We start from the raw sequence: 22,011 nt of genomic DNA, 5'->3' as shown, positions 1-22,011 counted from the left end.
AGTACCTAGTTCAAGTCCTAGTGACACTGCTTCCGATCCAGATTTTTTTTTTTTTTTTTTTTTTGACAGGCAGAGTGGACAGTGAGAGAGAGAGACAGAGAGAAAGAAAGGTCTTCCTTTTGCCATTGGTTCACCCTCCAATGGCCGGCGCGGCCGGCGCGCTGTGGCTGGCGTACCGCACTGATCCGATGGCAGGAGCCAGGAGCCAGGTGCTTTTCCTGGTCTCCCATGGGGTGCAGGGCCCAAGCACCTGGGCCATCCTCCACTGCACTCCCTGGCCACAGCAGAGGGCTGGCCTGGAAGAGGGGCAACCGGGACAGAATCCGGCGCCCCGACTGGGACTAGAACCCGGTGTGCCGGCGCCGCTAGGCGGAGGATTAGCCTAGTGAGCCGCGGCGCCGGCCCTGATCCAGCTTTCTGATACTGTGTACCCTGGGAGGCAGAAGGTGAAGACTCAAGTATTTGGGTCCCTGTCACCCATATGGGAGAAATGGATTGAGTTCCAGGGTCCTGGCTTCAGTTTAGCCTAGCCATGGCTGTTGCTGGCATTTGAAAAGTGAAGCAGTGAGTGGAAAAACTAACTCTCTCTCTATCTCCCTTTCTCTCTCTGCATAAAAATGAAAATAAATAAACACATTTTAAAAGGTAAAAAAAAGTAACAACAATGAAGTCTATAAATACATGAGTCTTTAAAAAGTTCATGAAAAAAAAAACTATCCATGTATTTCAACATTTTCTACGCTAAAATAAACTTATATTTTAGTTTCATTTTTCCCTGAGTTTTTTTGTTGAAGTATTGCATATGTGTGTGTGTGTGTGTGTAATAAGAATGTATACATCTCCAGAGCATGATACTACTGCCCTTCAAACCCACAAAGTCTTTAATATAACCTCATATTTGTGCATGTGTTTATATGTCAGTCATCTAACCCCGTGTTGTCAGATTCAGGGGTCATTTTTGATCCTCTTACTTGACCTCGGAGTAGCATGTGATATAGTTCACTCATCTTCCTTCTGCTCTGGCTTTCTGTACCATGATATCATCTGCATTTTCTTCCTGACTCTCATTATCTTCCTCCTCACCTTGGACTGATCTCCCCGAGTGAAGTGTCTGTGGCCTGGGGTTGAATTCTGTTTCTTTCTTTGATCTTTCTTTCTCCCTAAGTGATTTCATAGGACCTCTTGGCTTTAAATACCATCCAAATGCTGGTGAATTGATATTTATATCTCCAACTCTAGCCTTTCTCCTTCACTTTAGACTCACTCAATTGTCAACTTGACATTGACCCGATGGTTCCTAAAAGATCTCCCAAACATCATATGTCCAAAATAGTATTCTGATGTATTGCCTTCCAAGACCTCTCTCCCTGCTCACAAGCAATTCTGTATGAATTGTTTCTTATCTAACTTTTTGTGGTTTTAATCTTAGGTAACTTTGTCGGATTCACTCTGCTCCAGTTAGTTGTACTAAATTTTCCAGTTAGTAGATGTACAAAGTTTATGTTTGAAATGAGGTGGGTTTCTTTAATAAATAGAAAAATTAATAAACAAATTTAAGGTATAAAAAAGTTTGATAATGTTTTTATGCTTAAAAGAAACTGTTTTATTTACTTTCTTGATACTAGGTGAGTAATATGTTATGATCTATGTAAATTGTCTATGATTTTGGAAAAATACTGAGACTTGAAGCAAGAGAATCTAGTTCTCTTCCCTTTGAACTTAACCATTGGATCTCTCTGGCATTTAAATTAATTTCTTCTTCAAAATGTAATAAGATAAAAAAAGCAACAAGATCAAATCACTAGTTTGATGAATAATTTATACTTAGTTTTCTTTATGTGTTACATATTTACTACATATGTTCATCTTGAACAGATTTGTTTTTATACACATACCTAACTTGTAATACTAGCTGCTGTCCCCAGGAATGAATGTTGAGTCAACATATGTTTGAGAGACCTTCAACTTATCAAGTATTGCAGGTTTCTGATTGTTTTGGAAGATCTTCTGATGCCTGTGGACTTAGTTCAAGGCTAGTTAATACCACTATCTTTTTTTTCCTAATAGGATGAACAAATGGTTAATTGTTTGCTTTGGTCACTCAAGTTCAAGTTATTGAATCAGGGTCCTACGTATATAAAAACTCTAGCTTCAGACTGTTCAGAGACACCCTTGCCTTTCTAATCATAGATTCTCCCTGTCAGGAGTTTTACAGATTTGCGAAATGATTACCATATTTTGGATCTGGGGGATATGTCTATCAGTGTGCTGTTGTTTGTGGCTTATTCTGGGACTAAGGAGAAGGTAAGGAAAGTTTGTTTATGTTAAATTACCTTTTAGTTGTTTCATTTAATGTTCTTTTTCCTCTACTGTATAATAAGTTTGGTTTCCCATACTTACATATATCTGCATTTTCTTCTTCATTTTAAACTACTGATTTCATTCAAACAAATTGATATATTTTGACTATAACAAAGCATTTGGCAGGTTCCTTTTTTAAAATTGACATATACTAATGTAATGTATAAATGTGTACATTTGTTAACTATGATTGATGGAAATTTCATAAGATCCCTGTATGTGTTTACGTGTCTATGTACAAAAAAAGCTCGGATTAGGAAGGATCCACTTGGCAAGTGAGAAACTGCAATGGAAAGGATGGATTAAACAGCTGCTCTGACTGAATAAATATTCTCTGTTCAACTGGCTCTGGCCCTTGTGCATTATATAGACTCAGGCTGAGCCTGAAAAAGAGCCTATAGTCTGAGCTGATCATTCTACTACTCTTTTCTTATTAAGTTAACCGAGCACAGTGAATTGGGAAAAATTTGCTAGGAATATGTGGCATCATTTTGATTTGTATGTATCATTTGTTTACAATTAGTTCAAGAATACAAGAACTACAAACAGAGTCAGAGCCAGAGCCAATGTTTATTTAACTTGTGATTGACTCAAAGAGTATTTGGGGGAGGCATGAAGATATTCTTTGTTATGTTAGTCTCAAAAAAGAAAATAATTCCCTCGTATCTTCAGCTAGGCAGATTGCTATTTGTGTCTATTGTTTGCAAGTTTCCTTTTAATTCAGGTATTTTAACTTTAAGGTATTTTATGTATTTTAATCACTGCCTGATCATTTCTAGCTTTAATTAAATGACTTATCTTCAAAATAAGAAAATAAATGTAATTATTTATACTATGTTATTCTATCATGAGGGACAGGAGTTATGTTGAAAATACTTATAATTTTTTTCTTTTTTTTTTTTTAAAGGCAGAGTGGACAGAGAGAGAGAGAGACAGAGAGAAAGGTCTTCCTTTTGCCATTGGTTCACCCTCCAATGGCCGCCGCGCTGATCCGAAGCCAGGAGCCAGGTGCTTCTCCTGGTCTCCCATGGGGTGCAGGGCCCAAGCACTTGGGCCATCCTCCACTGCACTCCCTGGCCACAGCAGAGAGCTGGCCTGGAAGAGGGGCAACCGGGACAGAATCCGGTGCCCCGACTGGGACTAGAACCCGATGTGCCGTCGCCTCAAGGCGGAGGATTAGCCTAGTGAGCCGCGGCGCCGGCATAATTTCTTTTTAAAAAACTTGTTAAGTTGAAAGGTGAAGATACAGAGGGAGAGGAGTGTAAAAGAGAAGAAGGGAGGGGAGAGGGAGAGAGAGAAATCTCCCATCTACCGGGATACTCCTTAAATGTCCGCAACAGCCAGGGCTGGACCAGACTGAAACTAGGAGTTAGGAACTTAATGTGAGTCTCCCACATAGGTAGCAGGGACTCTAGCACTTGAATCATCACCTGCTGCTTCCCCAGGTGCACAGGAGGAAGTTGGACTTACGAGCAGAGCCTGGGCTTGAACCACAGCCACTCTGATAAGGGATGCAGGTGTCCCACGCAGCATAACAGCTGTGTCAATCAACCAGCCTCAGGTTCACATTTTCTAACAAAAGCACAGAAAGCAGCTGGAAGGAGCAGGAATTAAATTGATGATCCTGTTCGTGTTTCTCTACTCAACTTCATTTTATGATAAACCAATATCTCAAGTGATACTCACTCTTCAGTTGTCATTACAGAATATCTTTAAGCCATGAAGATTTTGACAATATCAGTTCTGCAAATCTGTCTGATATTCTGGGTTCTACATCTTTAAAGAAAACATTGAAGTGATACATTTTGAGATATTCATTCAAATGACACTTAAAAAATATAAACTTTTGAAGGAAATTCTTTCTGCATTCCACATTTGCACAAATCTCACTGGCCTTGTTCATCCTTTTGCTCCCACCCTTGGGAAGAGGGACTAGAACATACTAAACATTCAGTAATGCTTGTTGAAGTATGTGTGGATGTATGTGTATACAGATTTAGTACTCATTTTCACCAACATATCAGGTTACAAGGTTACTAGAATCCATTGTTTTAGTGAAAGATGAGCGTTCCATCATACAAGAAGTATTATGGGGGGCCAGCGCCGTGGCTCACTTGGTTAATCCTCTGCTTGCAGCCCCGGCATCCCATATGGGAGCTGGGTTCTAGTCCTGGTTGCTCCTCTTCCAGTCCAGCTCTCTGCTGTGGCCTGGGAAGGCAGTGGAAGATGGCCCAAGTGCTTGGGCCCTGCACCCACATAAGAAACCAGGAGGAAGAACCTGGATCCTGGCTTCAGATTGGCACAGCGCCGGCCATAGCGGCCATCTGGGGAGTGAACCAACAGAAGGAAGACCTCTCTCTCTCTCTCTCTCTCTCTCCATCTCTCTCTGTCTCTGTCTCTCTCTCACTGTCTATAACTCTACATAGTCAAATATAAAAAAAATTTTAAAAGAATATTATGTATAAACTATAGATTTTTGAAGTCTGAGATAGCGGTAAAAGCTTTAAAATCTGGTATAATTTAAAATGAAATATTTAATCATCCTTATCTACCATACATTTGTAACTTAAGGCGAATGGGTGAACCACCTCTGGAGAAAGGATGGATTCCATATCTGGGCTGTGCTCTGCAATTTGGAGCCAATCCTCTTGACTTTCTCAGAGCAAATCAAAGGAAATATGGTCATGTTTTTACCTGCAAACTAATGGGAAAATATGTCCACTTCATCACAAATTCCTTGTCATACCACAAGGTGTTGTGCCATGGAAAATATTTCGATTGGAAAAAATTTCACTTCACTACTTCTGCAAAGGTAATCAATTATACATTTGTATGGCATTACTTGTTTCCTACCTTTTTTCTATGTTAGCCCATTTGGCAGTTTTGATTTACCATACCATAGAGGTGCAAAAGAGAGGGTTACCCTTGTGTGGAGATTCTTAGAAACCTAATAAATGAAACTAGAAACTAGACACAGCCTCTTAATACTAATCATTTCAAAAAGACGAAGAGGTATATGTTTGTCATTTGTTAATCAGTTGATAAGGGTAAAGAGAAATGCTTTAATAAGCCAGATGGCAGTGTATCAGTAAGGTAGATACAAACTCATGTCATCACCAATGTCTACAACACCACCCAGAGAGCACATGTTAAGAAGTTACTCAACAATTGTTTTACCACATTCTCGCCACACAAGTGCTTCAATTTGTTAAGGAGTTTCTTGGGTATTTTAACATCATTTAGATGTAATCTAAGAAGCTGTGCTATGGAGAAAACAATCAGTACTTATTTCTGCAAAGAAATATTAGACATGGTCTTGGCCACCAGGTAGCTTAAGTTCAGTGAAAATACATTTACAAAGAACTGAAGGGAATGAATGATTAAAAATAACATCAATTAGTAACAAATTGTTGCACACATGAGTGCAGCAGCATAAGAGGAAAGAAATAGATGAGCAGGGTGGTCCAGGGAATTTCACTGAAGAGCTGGGATTTAAATTTCACCTTAAACAAAGGCAGTGACTTGGCCCATTTCCTTACCAAGTGCTCGCAAACTGTGCACATTCCAATTTTCTTTTTCTTTTTTTTTTTTAACTATAGAGAATTAGTAACATAGGTAAGGTGTTTTCAGTCATTTACTAACTCTAGGTCAAGTTTACTTTCTTTTTTTTTTTTTTTCACACATTTTATTTTGCTGTCAGGCATTTGGACATAGAAGCATTGACCCAAGAGATGGAAATACCACCGAAAACATAAACAACACTTTCAACAAAACCCTGCAGGGCGATGCCTTGATTTCCCTCACAGACGCCATGATGGAAAACCTCCAACTTACCTTGAGACGTCCTGAACCAAAGAGCAGGGCCTGGGTGACAGAGGGGATGTACTCCTTCTGCTACCGGGTGATGTTCGAGGCTGGGTACCTAACCCTCTTCGGCAGAGAGCTTACAAGGCAAGACGCACAACGAGCATTTATTCTAAACAGCCTTGAAGATTTCAAGCAATTTGACAAAGTCTTTCCTGCCCTGGTAGCAGGACTTCCCATTCACATATTCATGACTGCCCACAATGCCCGGGAGAAGCTAGCTGAGGGCTTGAAGCATGACAACCTCCGAACCAGGGACCACATCTCAGAACTGATCCGCCTGCGCATGTTTCTGAATGACACACTCTCCACCTTCGACGCCATGGAGAAGGCCAAGACGCACCTGGCTATCCTGTGGGCTTCGCAAGCAAACACCATCCCAGCAACTTTCTGGAGTCTATTTCATATGATGAGGTGACTAGCAACTTCGGCTCTTTTCATCTTTATTTTGGCTGAAAGTAGAAATTCAACCATTTTAAGTTTAAAACACTCTTAGTGCTTTCTCATGTCATCCATCCAGAATATAACACATAGCCTTGTTAAGTGCTTAACAGGTGCCAGCTTGTTGAAAATAAAAAAACATAACCAATGGCCAGCGCCGCGGCTCAATAGGTTAATCCTCCGCCTGTGGCGCAGGCACAGCGGGTTCTAGTCCCGGTCGGGGCGCTGGAGTCTGTCCCAGTTGCTCCTCTTCCAGGCCAGCTCTCTGCTGTGGCCAGGGAGTGCAGTGGAGGATGGCCCAAGTGCTTGGGCCCTGCACCCGCACGGGAGACCAGGAGAGGCACCTGGCTCCTGGCTTTGGATCAGCGCGGTGTGCTGGCCGCAGCGGCCATTGCCAGGGGGTGAATCAACGGAAAAGGAAGACCTTTCTCTCTGTCGCTCTCTCTCTCTCACTGTCCATTCTGCCTGTCAAAAAATAAATAAATAAATAATAAAAAAACATAAGCAGTTACAACTGGTAAACAAAATTACTGACTCAGAGTCCAAGAGAAAGGGATGCTACAAAGCCACAGAGCTCAGACGCATTGGTGCCAAGTAAATTGAGGCCACCAGGTCCAGATACCTTGCTTGCAACCCCACACTGTTCCTCATAATCCCACAGTGTTCCTCTGACAACAGCTTAGGTCCATGAATGCAGTCTTCATAATCACAAAAATATTTAAATTATTACTCAATTACTCATTTTATTCATTTGTGCCTTCACAGATGGCTTCTCACTCAGTTAGCAATTGCTGTCTTAATTAATGTTTACTTGACCAACTACAACAGTCCTGGATCAATTCCCATCTGAGACTGATAAGAGATTTAGCTAGGCTTTGCCTTTTAAAATTGTAACCAAAAACCCTTGTAGATAACACACATTTTACATGTGGTTTCTTTCCAAAGTGGGCAATCTGACATGAAAAAAGTTTATTAGATGATTCTAATTAAATTGGATATTTAGTACCATATAGACATAAAAGTACTATTCCATAAAATCAGAAATGCCAAATTCCCATTAATGGCTGATGATTTTATGTCTAATTATAAAAATATTTTAAAACTTAAATTTGAGATATAAAACCCATACTAATTTGACCCAAATGTTAAATGTCAAATGTCTTCCCAAGTTGTTACTTGAGAAAGCTCATCTGGAATAAATTCATGTATTTATAAAAAAGTTTCAACATCAATTTAATGTTATATAGGTAACTGTGGCAATATTTTGATAGTCTCATAAATACTACTGGTCAACCATTTCTGAGACATAATTTGCAGTGATTATGTGACACTGATCCCTAACTGTGGCGCTGGGGCTCCAGTGACTTCCATATACTAAGGAAGTAGCCTTCATCTGACAATTCAAGATTATCATGTGAATGCAAAAGTTGTTGTTATACCTGAAATCATCCTATGTGCTTTGAGAGCAAATATGAACTTTCATTTGGAATTTAGCCACTACTTTGTAATTGTTGTTTTACATGTAAATTTTCCTTCTATATGTAAGTGTACTTCAAAAAGTTCATGAAAAATGGAATTAAAAAATGTTTGCTTTGGCATAAAAAATTTAAAATCAAGCATAGTTTTTTTTCACAACACACATTTTCCATAAACTTCTAAAAGATTCCTCATTTATGACTGCTTTAAGATATGTGACTCAAGTCTTACTTTTGTATAACAAGGTACATTTAAGGCAACAAGTTTTGCTAATATCCCAGAATATAAAAATTGCCATAGAGTAGAAATGAATGAAAATGTCACTTTCTCACCTTCTCTGGTATCCTGATCACTTAGTTAAGGGCAAAATGCTCATTTGTTTATTTATCTTTGGGTATGGAAAAATTTTATTTTCTGTACATCTTTTGTATTCTTTTTACTTTAATAGGAGCTCTGAAGCCCTGAAAGCAGCTACTGAAGAAGTGAACAAAGCATTAGAAGATGCTGATCAACAAATCAACTTTGAAGGCAAACCTATTCATTTGAATCAAACACAACTGAATGACATGCCAGTACTAGGTGAGCTTGCTAGGCTGCATTTCCCTTCCTGAGTTCTATTAACATTAATTGTCAAAAATGCTAATTGCTTCCTGAGCTCTAGAAATTATGCTAGATGTTTTGTATGAGATGTCTTGTTTAATGCTCACAGCAATTCTATGAGTAGAATGGTTTCCATCTATTAAATGGGGAGACTGACAGAAATCAAGCTACTGCCTGAGATTCAATGGTGGAACCAAATCACAGCATTATTGCAAGACTTGTGATACTATGCTGTCCAGCACCATTCTGCCCTCGGTCTCCTCTTTTATTCCTCTTGCCACTAAGTTTGTGGTAATTAGAAACATATCATCCATTTTGATGAAAAATGACATCAAGAAGCTATAATCACCTATAGGCACTGGGTGATGTGATGGAAGGTTATTTGATTTTTCCTCTTTTTCCTGTCCTCTATTTTATAGAATTACGCAAGTACTGTAATTTTATAGTAAGAAAGAATGTTTTTATTATTTTTTGTTATTTTTCTCACAAGGAAAGGAACCAATATGTGCTTTTAAGAGCAGTGTTGCATAGAGGAAGTGGCAGGAGGCAGGAAGCCTAGGGTCCATGTTGGGTTTTATCTGATCTAGGAGACCTCAGACATGCAGCTTCTCATTTGAAGTCTGACTTTTCTCATTTGTGAGATAAAGTGATAACATTTTGTGATTTTACACACAATTCTGTGACAAGTACCTGAACACACAAATAAGGGATCGAGGCTAGAAGCACAGGCTGGACGATTCACAGGATCTCTATATTTTATTTCAATTTTAAGAACTTCTTTATTTTGTATATTTGTATTTATTTGAAAGGCAGACCAACACAGAGAGATAGAGACAGAGATAATCTTCCTTCTATGGTTCACTCCCCAAATGCACACAACATCCAGGGTTCGATCAGGCTGAAACCAGGAGCCAGGAACTCAGTCTACATCTTCTACATGGGTGGCAGGGACCCGAGTACTTAATTATCACCTGCCGCCTCCCAGGGTGGAAGCTGGAATTGGGAGTGGAGCCAGGACTTGAATTCAGGCACTCCAATGTCTGATGCTGGTGTCCCAGAGGCAGGTTAACCTGTTGTACAACAGCTCCCACCCCAGAGGTCTCTATATTTTAGCTAGCCTCAGGGTGGTTGTTTTTGTCTCTTTATGACTATACCAGGAAGTAGAGCATCACCATATAAGACCAGATAGTATATAGATAAAATGTGTTCTTGTAAATATGGACTTCAATCCTCACTAATATTTTGCAAAAACATTTCTGCATAAAAGTGTTTTTAGTATATTGTCTCATTCACAACAGAAATACTGGTCCTTTCAGTTTTGTTAGATGTTTAGTATCTTATAGAAATAATTACTTTTCTATAAAATTAAGCATGTCTAGTTCTCTATAACCAAGATTATATCTTAATCAAATATTAACTTCGGTCATTGGATTAAAAAACACACTCAGATAGAACTGAATGAATGATAAAATCAGAACTGAATGAATGATAAAATCAGAGTGGCAACAGAAAAAACACTTGGGGAATCTGTACCTGGTCCATTTCTCAGAGTCCGTTCAGCTTTCTATTCAGGCTCTACTTTATGTGGCCTTAAATACTTAATTTGTTCTTTTCTCCCTTTCTTCCTCCCCCTCCTTCTTTTCATTTTACCATTTTCTTTCTTTCTTTGAAAACATTTAGACAGCATCATCAAGGAGTCCCTGAGGCTTTCCAGTGCCTCCCTGAACATCCGCACAGCGAAGGAGGACTTCACTTTGCACCTTGAGGATGGTTCCTACAACATCCGGAAAGATGACATCATAGCTCTTTATCCGCAGTTAATGCACTTAGATCCAGAAATCTACCCAGACCCTATGGTAAGTGGCTGCTCATCAAAGTTTAATCTCCAGGTGATAGCTACCAGCATTGAAATAAGGACAACATTTACAAATATAGAATTAAATTGGTCATTGTAGCAATTGGGAGTGTCCCCCTAATTATCTCACTTATTCATATCTGGCTTGTGGCCTGAGTTTTTGTTTTGAAATTTTAATTATTTATTTATGTTGGGAAGGGGGAGAGATCTCCCATCTGCTGATTCATTCCTCAAATGCCCTCACTGGCTCCCAGCTAAGGCTGAAGCATGGCAGTGGAATGCAATCCAGGTCTCCCACCTGAGTGGCAAGAACTCAATTACTTGAGCTATCACTGCTGCCTCGAAGGGTCTGCATTAGCAGGAAGCTGGAATCATGAGCCAGAGACAGGAATCGAACTCAGGAACTCTGATATAGGATGTGAACATCTTAACTTCTAGGCTAAAGGCTGACTCCCATGTGGCTTGAAGTTTTCATTTTTAGTCCTGGTATTTGACATCACATGGTCTCTGCTAGATTCTATTTGATGCTAATGTTCTAATTCCTTAAAAATGTCTTAATCCAATATTCAAGACATTGGTGGTTAATGTATTGACTCTTCTGGTTTCCAATTGGACTCTCTTTCTAGTTCTGTCTAACTGAGGACACCTAGGCGGGGCAGGTGGCATTATGAAGCTTACCTACCTGTTCTATCCATTCTCATTAGCTTCTGTTCACTATTACTCTGTGATTCAATGTGAAGCATTTGCTAAATTTCTAATGGGGTGAATTTAAAAAGGAAATTACTTTTTGGAGCTCTCAGGTCAAAAAAGAAATCAATGCCTTTCAAGGTAGCTTATTTTCTTTGTCTATTCATTGCAGACTTTTAAATATGATCGATATCTCGATGAAAACAGGAAGACAAAGACCACCTTCTACAGTAAAGGCCTCAAGTTAAAGTATTATTATATGCCCTTTGGATCGGGAGCGACAATATGCCCTGGAAGATTATTTGCTATCCAAGAAATCAAACAGTTTTTGATTCTGATGCTTTCCTATTTCGAACTGGAGTTTGTAGACAGTCATGTTAAATGTCCTCCTTTGGACCAGTCCCGGGCGGGCTTGGGCATTTTACCACCACTAAATGATATTGAGTTTAAATATAAATTCAAACATTTGTGAATATAGAGTTGAAAACAGGGGGCACACAATGATGTTACAGGATGACCGAGCACCAGCACCACACTGTCCCCTTGGACAAATGCCTTTAGTGGTGGTGGACACGAGTTAGCAGGCCCCTTCTGCTGAATGATGGTTGCTTGCGAATCGTGATATTTTTGGTGATGGCTTCCAGATACCATCTCAGACTGCAGTAGTGAAAAGAACTAGTTTCTAGGAGTGCAATAATGTGCTTTTGTTTGTATAAGTCAATGAATATTCATATAGCCAGAGACTGAACTTCATTATTTCCAGAGAAAGATGCCTTCTTTTTCTCAAAATGAAGATATTCCAATTGGCAGATATTTTTCCTAAGGAAATGGCTTTATTTTTATAAGACTTGCCCCTGAATTATGAGAGAGGTTCAAATTCACGTTTTAGTGAAACTGAATTTTTGTTTTTGCATAGCTTGTGGAGTTTTTCAGGTGGGAGCACTTATAAAGTATTATGAATGGATATTTTAAAAGATTATACCATGTCTTTTAATAAAAAGGAAATATTTTTCAGCTTCATCTGTATATCCAGTGTTTAGGGCTTTTAAAATGTTGATCTTGATGCCCTAAAAACATTAAAGATGCTTTTCATATTGTCCCTTTGTGTTCTAATTTACTGTTGATGGAATATTGTCAGGCTTTTAACCATCTTATCTATACTTTTACTAGATTTCAAATTAATGAGAAGAGCTCTTTTTTTCTTCAGAGACTGAAGAAGTTCTTCTGTCATTTCTAAATGTATGTAAGTGAAAATAATGTAGCTCTATGTGATACATTTTAAAATTAAAATCGGGGGGCTGGTGCTGTGGCATATTGGATTGGGCTGCCGCCTGCAACACTGACACCCCATATAGGCGCTGGTTCCAGTCCCAGTTGCTCCACTTCAGATCCAGCTCCCTACTAATGACCTGGGAAAGCAATTCTGGGCTCCTGGCTTCAGCCTAGCCTAGCCGTGGCCATTGCAGCCATCTTGGAGTGAACCAGAGGATGGAAGAACTCTCTCTTTTTCTGTCTCTGTAACTCTACCTTTCAAAGAAATGAAGTAAATCTTAAAAAAAAAAATGGATGAAAATGACTATTTAAAAGCTTTGGTTGTGAAGTATTCAGCATTATTAAATGCAGCTTAATGTGTTTTATTTAAATAGCTTGTATCTCTAAATGGCTTGAAGTTGGAAGAAAAATAAGGGTACATAATACTGTTTACTGTATACAATACTTTGAGAAAATATTTTAAATATAAGTGTCACCAGCTATAATATTTTATTGACATGTCTATGTATTTATATGTAAAGTATGTTTTTTCTTGTACTGTAAATGTGAAGGAAACATTGTAATGTTCTAATTTTGAAACAATTCATCTTTCAGAAATAAAAGTGTAAATATATGTACTCAGAATGTTTCTTTAAACATTCACCTATTGATAAGTTATGATAATTTTTAGGACTCATACAATATATTCATATTTCCAAATATTTTAAAAATATTCAAAATAATCATTCACTCAAAGCTCTCCCTCATCTTTAACCTTCCTATTTAGTATCATTATAGAACTATTTATTGCATTTTTTTAATCAAGAAAAAGAAAACTCATTGAAATGTGGGTCAAGATTACCAAACTACTAGCATCTAGCAAACTATTAGAAACTAAATCTCTAATGTGGTTTCCTAATAGATTTTCTGGCTTTCTGAAGGCGTCCATAAATCTTTCCATATGCCATTATTCTTGTACAGCAGAGGTTGTCCCCCCTCATCCTGTTTTTATATAGCCTACACATTAAGAATGGTTTTTATATTTTAAAAAATGAAAGGAATATCTCATGACCGTAGGAAGTACATGCAATACAGGTTTCCACATCCGTATACATGAACTTTTACAGGGCTGCAAGAATGCCCTCTTCTTGCTTCCTTGCCTGTTGTTGCTCTTGCGATGCAATGGCACAGCTCAGGAGTTAACAAAGAGCAAATGTGGCTACAAAGCCTACAGCATGTCCTGTATTCTCCTTACTCAAAATGTTTGCTAAGCCTTCTTGTATAGCATTCCTCAAAACTATTTTTACTATAATATTTTTAAATTTTAAACAATGCACTAAAGGGGCTGGCATTCTGTCATAGCAGGTAAAGCCACTACCTACAATGCTGACATCCCATGTGGATGCTGGTTCGAGTCCCAGCCACTCCACTTCTAATCCAGTTCCCTGTTAATGCACCTGGGAAAGCAGAGGAGGATGACCTAAGTGCTTGTGCACCTGTACCCACGTGGGAGATCCGAAAGAAGCTCCTGGATCCTAGCTTTGGTCTGGCCCAGTTGTGGCTGTTGTGGCCATTTGGGGGAGTGAATCAGCAGATGGAAGATTCTCTCTCTCTTTCTCTTTAACTCTATCTTTCAAATAAGTAAAATGAATGTTTTTTTCTTTTTTTTTTTTTTTTTTTGCCTAGAGGGACCTTCAGGGTTTCCTTTTCTTTTCTTCTCTTTTAAATATTTATTTATTTGAAATGGCCACAACAGCCAGAACTGGGCTGAACTGAAGCCAGGAGCCAGGGGGTTCCTCCAGGTCTACCATGTGAGTGCAGGGGCCCAAGGACTTGGGCCATCTTTACTGCTTCCCCAGGCCTTAGCAGAGAGCTGGATTGGAAGTAGAGCAGCCAAGACTTGAACCAACGCCCAAACAGGATGCTTGCATTCCAGGCGGCAGTTTTACCTGCTATGCCATGGCACCAGCCCAAATAAAATAAATCTCTAAAAAACCAAAAATACTCTAGTAAAAGTTCACGGAAAACGATATTAAAGGTAAGTTTATTTTGGTGCTAAAAATTTGGAATTCATGTCAAGTTTTTTATAATACACATTTTCCATGAATATTTGAAGACCCCTCATATATTAAATCTATTTTTTAAAGCACATCAGGAGAATATATTTTAGAAACAAGGGTAGTTGCCCTCTCATGTTTATTGCAGCACTATTCACAATAGCAAAGATATGGAATCAACTGAGGTGTATCCCCCCGAAAGAAGGAATAAAATAACCATGGTATATATACATAATGGAGTATTATTCGGTTGTAAAAAAGAATGTAATACTGTTGTGTGCATCATGGATGACACTGGAAGACATGTTAAGGGAGATAAGTCAAGCACAGAAGGATACATACTGCACATTCTCACTTACATGGACAAGTTAAAATATTGATCTTGTAGAAGTAGAAAATAGGATGTAGTTACCAGAGCCTGAGAAAAAGAATGGGGAGAAGAGGGCTCACAGCTGCAAGCATACAGCTGGAGAGGAGGAATGATTTCTAATGTTCTGTACCACAATAGGGTCCCCGTGGTTGACAACATTTAACTGCATATTTCAAAATAACCAGTTAGGGGCCAGCGCCGTGGCTCACTAGGCTAATCCTCCACCTTGCGGCGCCAGCACACCGGGTTCTAGTCCCGGTCGGGGCGCTGGATTCTGTCCCGGTTGCCCCTCTTCCAGGCCAGCTCTCTGCTATGGCCTGGGAGTGCAGTGGAGGATGGCCCAAGTCCTTGGGCCCTGCACCTGCATGGGAGACCAGGAGAAACACCTGGCTCCTGGCTTCGGATAGGTGTGGTGCGCCGCGCCGGCCACAGCGCGCCGGCCGCACTAGCCATTGGAGGGTGAACCAATGGCAAAGGAAGACCTTTCTCTCTGTCTCTCTCTCACTGTTCACTCTGCCTGTCAAAAAAAAAAAAAAAAAAAAAAAAAAAAAAAAAAAAAAAAAACAGGAGGACTTTGTTTCCAGAACAAAGGATTTATAAATGCTTGAACCTATGGGTATGCAAGTCACCCTGATCTGATCATTACACATTGCATAAACATATTGAAATGTTACACTGAACACCATATATGTGTGATTAATGTACCTTTTTAAGATAATAAAATGTTAACAAAATGTTGACAGTACTCAATAGTTCTCCAGATTCATATATGCCCTCTTTTGGCTTTCAAACAATTATCTCCTGATACCAAATTTGTTCAGGATGTAGTATTAAATGAAAAGATCAAGACTCTCTGGGTAACTTCTGGTCTTAAAGAAAAAAATATAAACACATTACAACAAACTAAATATTAAACTGGAATCAATCCAAACTGAAATCAACACCAAACTTAAAAAAAAAAAAATCCACTGAGGGGCTGATTATTCTGCACAATGTCACATCCATTATGGATGCTGGTTCAAGTCCTGGCTGCTCTACTTCTGATCCAGCTACCTGCTAGTGGCCTGGGAATAGCAGCAGAGAATGACTCAAGTGCTTGGTTCCCTGTCACTCACACAGGAGATCCAGATGGAGTTTCAGGATCCTGGCTTCAGTATAGGCTAGCGCTGGTTGTGTTAGGGCCATTTGAAGAGTGAACCAGCAGATGGAAGCCTTCTCACTTTCTCTATTTCTCAGTCTCTCTCTCTCTCTCTGTAATTCTGCCTTTTAAATAAATAAATAAATAAATATTTAAAAGAAAAAAATTTATGAGTATGGTTTTATCTTACACAATCTTAAATTAGACCTTTTCTGACGACTAAACCATCCCATTTGGAAGAGAGATCTTTATTTGAAAAGGGTACCTAAATTAAAAATGAAATTATAGCAATCATTTATAAAATCAAATTGTCCAGGCCTAGAAGACATTAATGATTAAATCTATTCAAGGTTACTGTGATCCAGGTCTGGGCTCAACACTTTCCATGTGTGGTCACATCATGATATTTATAAGGGTTCTAATAGGTTTTTGTTACTATTACCTCTATATTACAGAGAAGAAAGAGGGGACTCCATAAAGGTCAAGTTATTGACCTAAAGCCAAAATGTAAGCAACTAGAAGAGCTGGGAGTATTGAATTCCAAGTTGTTCCAACTCCAGTGCCAGCATTCTTCACTTTACAGCAAGCCCAGGTGACATTGTCTTGACTTAGGTCATTGAAAATACAAGTTACTGTAAACACAACTCCTACTGTTGTTTCTGTTTGTAAATTCCCACTGTTTGGGGGACTGCAGCTGCTGTGCTCAGCCCATCCAGGAGAAGCCAGAAAAGAGGCTAAAGAGCCTGAGAGTCTGTGAAGAAATAGCACCTAATCAAACCTGCTATGACATCGTGCTCCCCTTCCCACAGGAAGGTGTTCTTTCAACTCACCAATAGCTCCAAGTTTTTCATTGTGTATTTCCTGTTGTTCCTCTTAGGATCAGTGTTAGGCATTTTAGAGCAGTAGGATGAAAGTTTTCTCACTGGTCTCCTTCCCAGACAATAGAATACAGCTTCTCACCAGCACGTTCTACATGCCACGTTGGTTGATACCAATCTAGAGGTTTAGACCAATCACACAAGCCTAACACATCAGCACTGAGAATTCCTAGAGCATCACAGACTATTCAAAGTCATTCAGTCTAAGCTCTCATTTTAGTTATAAACTGACATTTAGTGAAAAGAGAAGTGACTTTTGTTTAAAATGTTGTACAGCAAGTTCTAGGGCAGGTGTGGGGTAGAAATCTCCTGTTCGCACATCAAATGCTGCATCCACAGAAATTCCACAGGAATACCTTAAGGTTGTCAACTTTGAAACAGAGGCATTGGCTCTCAAAGATCGCACAAAGTGTGTTTCTTTATTTATAAAGCCATACATGGAAAAAATAAAGAATAAATCAAATATGTTAAAAACTTAAAATCTGTAGTCATAAACTTTCACTTTACTATATTTATGCAAACTCGCCACTTTCATTGAAAAAAATAAATATCCCACCCAGACCAAGTGGGATTTATCCCTGGTATGCAGGGATGGTTCAAGGTGTGCAAAACAATCAATGTGATACACCACATTAACAGACTGCAGAAGAAAACCATATGATTATCTCAATAGATGCAGAGAAAGCATTTGATAAAATACAACACCGTTTCATGATGAAAACTCTAAGCAAACTGGGTATGGAAGGAACATTCCTCAATACAATCAAAACAATTTATGAAAAACCCACGGCCAGCATCCTATTGAATGGGGAAAAGTTGGAAGCATTTCCACTGAGATCTGGTACCAGACAGGGATGCCCACTCTCACCACTGCTATTCAATGTAGTTCTGGAAGTTCTAGCCAGAGCTATTAGGCAAGAAAAAGAAATTAAAGGGATACAAATTGGGAAGGAATAACTCAAACTATCCCTCTTTGCAGATGGTATGATTCTTTATTTAGGGGACCCAAATAACTCTACTAAGAGACTACTGGAACTCATAGAGGAGTTTGGCAAAGTAGCAGGATATAAAATCAATGCACAAAAATCAACAGCCTCTGTATACACAGGCAATGCCACGGCTGAGGAAGAACTTCTAAGATCAATCCCATTCACAATAACTACAAAAACAATCAAACAACTTGGAATAAACTTAACCAAGGAGGTTAAAGATCTCTACAATGAAAATTACAAAACCTTAAAGAAAGAAATAGAACAGGATACCAAAAAATGGAAAAATCTGACATGCTCATGGATTGGAAGAATATCATCAAAATGTCCATTCTTCCAAAAGCAATTTATACATTCAATGTAATACCAATGAAGATTCCAAATACATTCTTCTCAGATCTAGCAAAAATGACGCTGAAATTCATATGGAGACACAGGAGACCTTGAATAGCTAAAGCAATCTTGTACAACAAAAACACAGCCAGAGGCATCACAATACCAGATTTCAGGACATACTACAGGGCAGTTGTTATCAAAAACAGCATGGTACTGGTACAGAAACAGATGGATAGACCAATGGAACAGAATAGAAACACCAGAAATCAATCCAAACATCTACAGCCAACTTATATTTGATCAAGGATCCAAAACCAATCCCTGGAGTAAGGATAGTCTATTCAATAAATGGTGCTGAGAAAATTGGATTTCCACGTGCAGAAGCATGAAGCAAGACCCCTACCTTTCACCTTACACAAAAATCCACTCAACATGGATTAAAGACTTAAATCTACGACCTGACACCATCAAATTATTAGAGAGCATTGGAAAAACCCTGCAAGATATAGGTACTGGCAAAGACTTCTTGGAAAATACCCCAGAAGCACAGGCAGTCAAAGCCAAAATTAATATTTGGGATTGCATCAAATTGAGAAATTTCTGTACTGCAAAAGAAATAGTCAGGAGAGTGAAGAGGCAACCGACAGAATGGGAAAAAATATTTGCAAACTATGCAACAGATAAAGGGTTAATAACCAGAATCTACAAAGAAATCAAGAAACTCCACAACATCAAAACAAACAACCCACTTAAGAGATGGGCCAAGGACCTCAATAGACATTTTTCAAAAGAGGAAATCCAAATGGTCAACAGACAAATGAAAAAATGTTCAAGATCACTAGCAATCAGGGAAATGCAAATCAAAACCACAATGAGGTTTCACCTCACCCAGGTTAGAATGGCTCACATACAGAAATCTACCAACAATAGATGCTGGCGAGGATGTGGGGAAAAAGGGACACTAACCCACTGTTGGTGGGAATGCAAACTGGTTAAGCCACTATGGAAGTCAGTCTGGAGATTCCTCAGAAACCTGAAGATAACCCTACTGTTCGACTCAGCCATCCCGATCCTTGGAATTTACCCAAAGGAATTTAAATTGGCAAACAAAAAAGCGGTCTGCACCCTAATGTTTATTTCAGCTCAATTCACAATATCAAAGACCTGGAACCAACCTAAATGCTCATCAACGGTAGACTGGATAAAGAAATTATGGGATATGTACTCTTTAGAATACTATACCGCAGTAAGAAACAATGAAATCCAGTCATTTGCAACAAAATGGAGGAATCTGGAACACATCATGCTGAGTGAAATAAGCCAGTCCCAAAGGGACAAATATCATATGTTCTCCCTGATCGGTGACAACTGACTGAACCCCAAAAAGGAAACCTGTTGAAGTGAAATGGACACTATGGGAAACGGTGACTTGATCAGCATAGCCCTGACTGTTAATGAACAACTTATTACATTATCCCTCTTAGTATTTTTTTTGTCTGTTCTACTTAATATGACTGGTTTAATTCTGTAATTAATACACAATTATTCTTAAGTGTTGAAATTTAACTGAAATGTGATCTCTGTTAAATATAAGAGTGGGAATAAGAGAGGGAAGAGATGTACAATTTGGGACATGCTCAAGCTGACTTGCCCCAAATGGTAGAGTTAGAAACATACCAGGGGATTCCAATTCAATCCCATCAAGGTGGCATGTACCAATGCCATCTCACTATTCCAAGTGATCAATTTCAGTTCACAATTGATCATAATGAAAGGACTAAGAGTCAAAGGAAGCACATAAACAAGTCTAGTGCCTGCTAATACTAACCGATAGAATAAATAAAGGGGAGAGTGATCCAACATGGGAAGCAAGATACACAATAGACTCATAGAATGGCATATGTCCTAAACAGCACTCTGGCCTCAGAATCAGCCCTAAAGGCATTCGGATCCGGCTGAAAAGCCCATGAGAGTATTTTAGGCATGGAAAGCCAAGACACTCTGGCAAAAAAGTCTTCAAATAAGGAGGTACCTTTCTCTGAAGGGAGGAGAGAACTTCCACTCTGACTACGACCTTGTCTAAATATGATCAGAGTTAGTGAACTCAAAAGGCTTCCATAGCCTTAGCAACTCATGATAAGAGCCTAGGGTGATTACTGATGCCATAAACAGGAGTGTCAATTTGTAAAGTCAACAACAGGAGTCACTGTGTACTTACTCCTCATGTAGGATCTCTGTCCTTAATGTGCTGTACATTGAGATTTAATGCTATGACGGGTACTCAAACAGTATTTTTCACTTTGTGTTTCTATGTGGGGGCAAACTGTTGAAATCTTTCCTTAATATATACTAAACTGATCTTCTGTATATAAAGAGAATTGAAAATGAATCTTGATGTGAATGGAAGGGAAGAGGGAGCAGGAAAGGGGAGGGTTGTGGGTGGGAGGGAAGTTATGGGGTGGGAAGCCATTGTAATCCATAAGCTGCACTTTGGAAATTTATATTCATTAAATAAAAGTTAAAAAATGCTCTGAAGAGAAAAAAAATAAATAATTATCCATAATCTCTGGTTTCCGCAACACAATTCAAATTAAATTAATTAATCTAAGAGGGAGAGAAACACACACACACACACACACATACACACACACTGGGGGTGGGAGGTGGGGGACAGAGAGTACTCCCATCCACTGGTTCACTCCCTAAATGCCTACAATGTCCAGATCTGGGCCAGGTCTCCGACATAGGCAGCCAGGGCACAGTTACTTAAGTCGTTAGTTTGCTTACCAGGATACCCATTAACAGATAGTTGGAACTGTGAGCAGAGATGGAGCCGAAAACTCAGATATGGGATGTGGGCTTCCCAACAAAGATCTTAACGACAAGGACAAACGCCCATCCCCTCAACTCCTTCTAAGGAATCATTTCTTATGGAAAGTTACCCTGCATTGAGTGGAAAGAATAATCCAACGTGTATATAACACTTAACATTTCTAGAACAATTCACCATGGATTTTAAAAATGTCAATTTTAAGAACTATCAGAGCTGTTGTGACAGTTTATGAGAGGAGGAGAGGGAGTCACTAAAGGATTAAATTTATTTAATTAAATAACCTTTTTTTTTTTTTGACAGGCAGAGTGGACAGTGAGAGAGAGAGACAGAGAGAAAGGTCTTCCTTTGCCATTGGTTCACCCTCCAATGGCCGCCGCAGCCAGTGCACCACGCTGATCCGATGGCAGGAGCCAGGTACTTATTACTTATCCTGGTCTCCCATGGGGTGCAGGGCCCACAGCACTCCCTGGCCACAGCAGAGAGCTGGCCTGGAAGAGGGGCAACCGGGACAGAATCCAGCATCCCGACCGGGACTAGAACCTGGTGTGCCGGCGCCGCAAGGCGGAGGATTAGCCTAGTGAGCCATGGCGCCGGCCCAAATAAACTTCTTATTTCACAAATTTTCAAGCCTGACAAAGGTTAAAGAGCACAATGAATACCCTCCACTTCCACTTAAATTCATCCATTGTTAAAATTTTGCCACATCTGCTTTGATTCAGAAAGATGGTTTGAAAGTGATTTTAGTTAGGTTTTTCATTTGTAATGTTTTTTTTTTTCTCTCTCAAGTTTCTATCTGGGGGTTTTCTCTATGGCTCCTTGGACTCTGGAGAGGAGCCAAGGTTGAGCAGCCCAGGAGGGAGTGGAGGGGGAATTAA

General features: G+C 39.3%; 1 protein-coding gene across 1 annotated transcript; it reads left to right on the top strand.

Annotated features, from left to right (window-relative positions):
* Window positions 1-2,147: 2,147 nt before the first annotated feature.
* Window positions 2,148-13,168, top strand: CYP7A1 (cytochrome P450 family 7 subfamily A member 1). The gene is given in 6 exon segments (NM_001170929.1): window positions 2,148-2,304; window positions 4,933-5,173; window positions 6,062-6,639; window positions 8,591-8,721; window positions 10,423-10,598; window positions 11,457-13,168. Coding segments are annotated over 6 exon segments (1,506 nt in total). The 5' UTR covers window positions 2,148-2,224; the 3' UTR covers window positions 11,757-13,168.
* Window positions 13,169-22,011: the final 8,843 nt, after the last annotated feature.

The sequence above is a fragment of the Oryctolagus cuniculus genome, chromosome 6 (assembly GCF_051225735.1).
Source record: "Oryctolagus cuniculus isolate XC-2025 breed Fujian yellow rabbit chromosome 6, ASM5122573v1, whole genome shotgun sequence".
Lineage (NCBI taxonomy): Eukaryota > Metazoa > Chordata > Mammalia > Lagomorpha > Leporidae > Oryctolagus > Oryctolagus cuniculus.
Note: the sequence above shows the minus strand (reverse complement) of the source record. Positions and strands in the feature narration are given on the sequence as shown.